Genomic DNA, 6,753 nt, shown 5'->3' on the forward strand with positions numbered 1-6,753 from the left:
GGAGAATTAAAGGCACAAGTTTTGAGCGAACTAGAAACTAAAGCCACGGAAAAAGATAAAAAACAGACTATAAAAGAAGCTACCAAGATATGGAAAAAATGGGAAAAACAAGGTCTCCTCCTCAGCAACCCTGAAGCTGCATGTCCATCTCCCCAAACAATACTATGTATCGTTACAGCAGCCTCTGCAGAACACAGAAGAGCAGTAGCAGATTGGGAGGCAGCGGGAAAACATTCCTGGGGCACTGCCTATGCCAGGATGAAGAAAAAAAGAGAGAAAGAAGTAACAACCACAGCATTGTGTGAGATCCTCACTACCATGGGAAAGCAACAACGAAGGTCAAAGAAAGATAAGCGAGGGGAGGCAGGAAGGGAGAAGACGGCAGTCATGACTCCCACCACACACACACCAGAAGAGGAAAACAAAAAGGGTCAGAGTCAGGTTACGACACCCTCCCTGTATCCAGCCCTACCAGTCGAGCCTCCCCCATACCACGATGCTTCAATGAAAGAACAGACTAAAGAAAAAAACATCCAAGCACCTCTATTACAGGTTAAGTCAGGAGTTCTGGACGTAGAAATGCCAACTGATGAAAATAACCAGAGTTTAAAAAAAGAGATGGCCGCCATGACAGGAAGAATAGTGAGTGTAATGAGGATTATGAATGAGAGAATGGGAGAGTTAGAGAGCTCACTCTCCACTAACCTTGCTGATAACGCATCCTCAGCTGCCTCCAATACCTCATGCAGGTCAGAGAGAGACATTGGCCCTCCCCCCCTAGTGGCTGAAATGGGGGCAGCCAGAAGTCAATACACAGCTGACGATGAAGAAGAAACTACTGAGGATGAAGAGGAGGAGAGACAGGAACCATTGTCACTACAGGGCCCTGACCCGAATGACAGGAGGAGTGTGAATCTGCAGCCAGTAGCAGGCGTAATTACTGGACAGTTTAACGGACATCTTGAACCCAGAAGAAACCCTTCATCTACTCATCGCAGCTCCGGACCCATGTCAGAAATAAAGGTGAGTCAAAGGAACCTCCTACTGGGGTGGGCAGTTATCCATTAAGGGTAACGACTACTGGAGCCCCGGCCTACGTCCCTTTCGCACACCGGGACATGGAAGGCTTATTGGCCAAGCTACCACCATTAGGAAGAGGAGCATCTGACTGGATCACTACTTTAGAAAGCCAAACCATGGGAGAGACACTGTGTGTAGGAGACTTGAGAGCCCTCCTAGGGAAAATCGAAGGGAAAGAAGTGGCAAAGAAAATACTAAAAGAAGGGGGCGTGACAAGTGAAATACCTGATAACACTTCTCTGAATGCTGTCAGAACCGAGTGTGGAACGCCATGAGAAGAGAATATCCTACAGAAAGAAATGTGGACAGCGTGGGAGAAGTTAAAATGAAAAAGAATGAAGACATGTTGGATTATCTAAAGAGAGCAGCGGAATTGTGGGCCAAACACACGGGGGCTAGACATGATTCCAGCGACTCAATGCAGGCTCTGTGGCGAATGCAGTGCATAAGAGGCCTCCCCGAAGAAGTCCAGAAAGCATTGAAAGAAGTGGTGGGACTTCAGAAGCTCCCATATAAATTGTGGGTTGAACATTTAGATCACCACCACCGCAGACACGAAGACAGACTGGGGCAAGAGGAGGAAAATACAAGGAAACTATCCCAACGACTGTTAAAACAGCAAGTGTCAAAAAGCGATGAAGAAGTCAACAAAGCTAAAGCTAAGACAAGACAAATGTTAGCCGGAGCGCCACCAATGGACGACAACTGGAAGCAGGAACTGCAAAAAATTGTTAAAGAAGCCTTGGACTCCCGGCAGATCTCCGCACCACCCCCAGCTCCCCAACCAACCCCACAGACCCCTCATTACTTCCAGCCTGCACCGCAATGGGGAGGCCCAGGGAGAGGAAGAGGCAGAGGAGGAAGATGGACAGATGTATGTTACACCTGTGGACAAAGAGGGCACTGGGCCTCTGCTTGTCCCTCACAAGGAGGACAACCACGACAACACCACAACCAATACCACCAAAGGGGAGGACGAGGAGGTCACTACAGAGAAAGAGGAGGACCTAAACTTCCGTTTCCAGCACAAATGCCTGCTCAGGCCTGGGAGCCAGAACAGGAGTATTGACGGGACCCAGAGACGAAATCAGGCCAGTTCTATACAAATCTGACAGAACCAATGGTGGCCTGTGAAATTAACGGCAAAACTCACTATCTGTTGGCTGACACAGGGGCAACTTACTCTTGTCTAAACTCTCCATATCCACTCTCACATCGGAGCCTTGCCGTCATAGGAGTCTCAGGGAAACCACAAAACCAAACATTCACTGTACCATTGGCAGTGACACACGAAGAACAGGTATTAACACACCAATTTCTTTATGCCCCAGACTGCCCTGTCAACCTACTCGGCAGAGACCTACTGGGAAAATTGGGAATGACCATCTACTGTGGCCCTGATGGACTGCACCTCTCCACTACATCGTCCCAATGCATCAATCAAGGACCATATTCCAGAGTATTATACATGACACCTCCCCCTGAACCTAAAGAACCTTTTACCAGAGTATACTGGATGAAACTGCTCCCCACAGGTCCTGACACTCCCCACATCCAATATCTGTACATGCAGTGGAAACCATGGTTACAGACCTTACACCCCTACAAAGCCCCACAGGATGAACTCCACTGCACCCTGAACTATCTGACACAACCAGATGAGTCATATGATGAAGCCTGACAGGAAGAAATGGAGAGTCACACTCAGACACTCAAATTCACCTCCATTTTTGCAGGAAAAGAAGGTGTGGCTGCCTTTTGTGAGCTCACTAGAGACCAAGAGGGTTGGTATGCTCTACACGGAGACTCAAGCCCCCATGTCACACTGGCTGTCGGCAGTGACTATGAGGCTAGATCTCTTGGACCTATGGTAAAAAGAGCACTGACATTCTCATGGGAATCGACTGCTGCCCCACGAGTCTGGAAGGCCAAAGAAGAAGACATGTGGTGTATTGCCGCACCCATAACAGACAAAACAATCTCGGAGAATAAAGATTTAACCCGCTTCCATGGCAGGGAAAAAACAGACCATCCTGATACTCCCCGGCTCTTAGGAGAGGTTCCACCACAGATCTGGACTTCTTCACCTCAAGATGTTGGCTTGGTAAACACACCCCCTATCCACATCACCCTGAGGCCGGGACAGAGACCTGTCTGGAGACCTCAATATCGCCTGAAAAAAGAACAACAAGACGGGATAGCAGATACCATCACGGGGCTATTACAAGCAGGAGTGATCATCCCCTACAGGTCCTCATGGAACACTACTATACTTCCGGTGACAAAGGGAGAGGGTAAAGGATGGAGGATGGTACAAGATTTCAGACCTGTAAATGATGCAACTATCCCAGAAGCATTGCCAGTTCCAGACCCATATCTAGCCCTACAGAATATCGGGCCCCAGCATCAGTATTTCACCGTGGTGGATCTTGCTAATGCCTTCTTTTGTCTACCTTTGGCAGAAGACTCTCAGGAGTATTTTGGGTTCACCTATAAAGACCAGACCTACACATACACCAGGCTACCACAGGGTTATCGTGACAGTCCTGGTCTGTTCAACCATGCTCTCAGAACTCACCTCAAACCCTTAACCCTGCCTGCAGATGTCACCCTTATCCAATATGTGGACGACATTCTGATTGCTGCTCCATCGGCTGAGGCATGTCTGACAGCCACCCATGCACTGTTGAAATTGTTGGCAGCGAACGGCTACAAAGTCAAAAAAGAAAAACTACAAGTGTGTAGACGACTGGTCATCTTCCTGGGACGGGAAATCTCACACTCCTCGCATACTCTCACTGCTTCCCAGAAATCTGCCATCCTCTCACAAAAACAAGCCGCGGACGGTACAACAGATGTTGGCTTTCCTGGGGCTAACGGGATACAGCAGAAACCATGTCCCTTGCTATGTTGACCTCACACAACCTCTGAGAGACATAGTAGCAGAGGCAGGAAATCGCAACCTAACTGCCGAACTGCTATGGACACAAGCTGCTGAAGAAGCCTTCACACTCACCAAACAAGCACTGGCCCAGGCGACTGCTCTGTCCTCCCCAGATTACACCAAAACTTTTAATCTGGATGTTTCTGAAAAAGCTGGGGTGGTAAATGCAGTGCTTTTTCAGAAAAAGGAGGGAGAGAGAAGAGTGCTGATGTACCACAGCTCAAAACTGGACAATATGGAAGTAGGACAAGCAGGATGCACCAGATACTTAGCAGCTCTAGCAAAAGCTATCACCAAAACAAGCCACCTGGTAATGTGCCACGAGCTGAAGATAAACACAGACCATGGAGTAGTAGCTTTCCTGGAATCAAGCGCATTCACTTTCTCAGCAGCAAGAAAAACAAAAATCTCAGAGACCCTACTACAACCCCACATCACATACCACACAGAGGGGGTAAACATGGCAAAAGTACTAAATGCTGAGGATGGACAGCCTCACAACTGTGCTGAAAAAGCAGAAAAAGAAGTGAAACTCAGACCAGACCTGGAAACAGAGCCACTACAGAACCCAGACATGATCCTGTTCACAGACGGCTGTTGTTACAAAGGAGAAAATGGAAATGTTGCCTCCTATGCGGTGGTTGAGCAGCAGCCATACACCAGAAAGTACACCACGAAAGAAAAAGGAATCATCCCACAGCCGGCATCTGCGCAACTAGCAGAAATAATCGCACTAACAAAGGCCCTCAAACTGGCTGAAGGAAAAAAGGTAAACATCTACACAGACTCAGCCTATGGCTATGGAGCTGTGCATGTAGATGGACCACAATGGATAAGGAGGAATTTTCTGACCACCGCCAACACTCCAGTGAAACACAGGATGCAATTAGAAGAATTGGTGCACTCCATATCACTACCAGCAGAAGTGGCAGTGATGAAGTGTAAAGGACACCAGAAATTGGATAACGACATAGCCGAAGGAAATGATGCCGCAGACAAAGCTGCTAAAGAAGCCGGAGGCTACACACCCAGACAAATGGTGATCACAGACTCCTCTCCATTACCTGTTCTAACGGAAGAAGATATCATCAAGATACAAGAACAAGCCTGAGCATATGAACAGAGTGAATGGGCAAGAAAAGGAGCTATACAAAGGAATGGATTGTGGAGGTCACATGATGGACGACTGGTGGCTCCAGCAAAACTCTGCCACCTACTACTGAAGCAAGCCCATGGACCAGCCCACGAAAGTAAACAAAGGACACAGAAGAACATTGAAGCATGTTGGTGGCACCCTCACATGACCGCCCTAGTGGACAATTACATCACAGACTGCACCACATGTAATGAACATAACCCCAAGCAAGCCTACAGGTGCCCCCTAGGGAAGTTCCCTGTGCCAGAAGCACCATTCCAGGACATCACTATAGATTTCACGGACATGGGAGCAGAAAACAGAACAAAAGGATACAGATACCTGCTGGTAATGGTGGACCGATTTACCAAGTGGGTAGAGGCCATTCCCTGCAAGAATGAGTCTGCACAGACTGTGGTAAAGTGGCTGAAGAATGAACTCATCCCTAGGTACGGGGTTCCCAAGAGCATTCGCTCAGACAATGGCTCACACTTTAGCAACAAAGAACTAGCTGAAGTAGAAAAAGCATTAGGCATAACACACAGGTTTGGAGCAGTGTACCACCCTGCATCACAAGGGTTAGTAGAAAGAGCTAACCAAACGCTAAAATGAAAAATAGCAAAAATATGCTACGGCACTAAGCTCACGTGGGTGGACGCACTCCCTCTAGCGCTTATGTCAATGAGGACCTCCCCAGGTTCAAAAACACATCTAACACCACATGAGTTGCTGACGGGCAGGCCAATGCCTGGACCACCCCGAGAGGGAGGTCATATGCCCTCTCTGGATGTGTGGCAGGTGAGCTGTGATGAGTACATGATTGCACTGACTAATCTCATTCGAGTTTTGTCTAAACAGGTACAGCTGGCCGGACCCGAAGCAACTCCAGCGGAGACTCCAGCAATAAAGGTAGGAGATTGGGTGCGTGTGAAAGTCCACAAAAGAAAGTGGCTGGATCCCAGGTGGACAGGACCCTATGAAGTTACTGAAGTAACTTCCCACGCGGTCCAGGTAAAAGGTAAAGCTGGAGCTAATTGGCACCACCTGACACATTGTGCACCTGCATCTCCACCCTCACGCACTTTGGCGGAGGTTAGAACTGATTTGGCTGAACTAGGTGAGGGTTCAAAGGAGATAGACTAAAAAAAAAAAAAAAAAAAGACCCTCATCAACACCATAGTTGAATTAAACAGACGACCATGGCACCCCTTTAGGCACCCAGGCTGGTGTGGGCTAAGGGGAACATTGTGTGTGTTTTTGTTCATATCATTAATCATAGTACTCCCCATTATATTGTGGGAGGTTAATAATAATCACACCACCAATACTACTGACAGCATTGCAGCTACACCTCACCTCCCTGTCCCTGGAGCTAGCAGAAAACTCTGGGGTAGATGACCCATTTGGAGGATGGTTTGACAGCTATTTTGGAAAATATAAAGCTTTGATTATGTCTCTGGTTGTTTCTATCGGGTGTTTCTTGGCAATTTTAGTTTGTTGTGGCTGTTGTTGCATTCCATGCCTTAGAACTTTAATTAACCGACTGATCACCACCGCTCTCTCAAAAGAGAAGGATCCTCCTCCTTATCAGATG

The 6,753-nt window shown here is 47.8% G+C and overlaps 1 protein-coding gene across 1 annotated transcript; it reads left to right on the plus strand.

Annotated features, from left to right (window-relative positions):
* The first annotated feature begins 789 nt into the window (after positions 1-789).
* On the plus strand, positions 790-6,270 carry LOC130166971 (uncharacterized). Its single transcript, XM_056372845.1, is given in 5 exon segments — positions 790-1,023; positions 1,334-1,455; positions 1,838-2,175; positions 2,412-3,774; positions 3,890-6,270. Coding segments are annotated over 5 exon segments (3,303 nt in total). The 3' UTR covers positions 5,136-6,270.
* The last annotated feature ends 483 nt before the right edge of the window (positions 6,271-6,753 follow it).

Source organism: Seriola aureovittata, chromosome 3, assembly GCF_021018895.1.
Source record: "Seriola aureovittata isolate HTS-2021-v1 ecotype China chromosome 3, ASM2101889v1, whole genome shotgun sequence".
NCBI lineage: Eukaryota > Metazoa > Chordata > Actinopteri > Carangiformes > Carangidae > Seriola > Seriola aureovittata.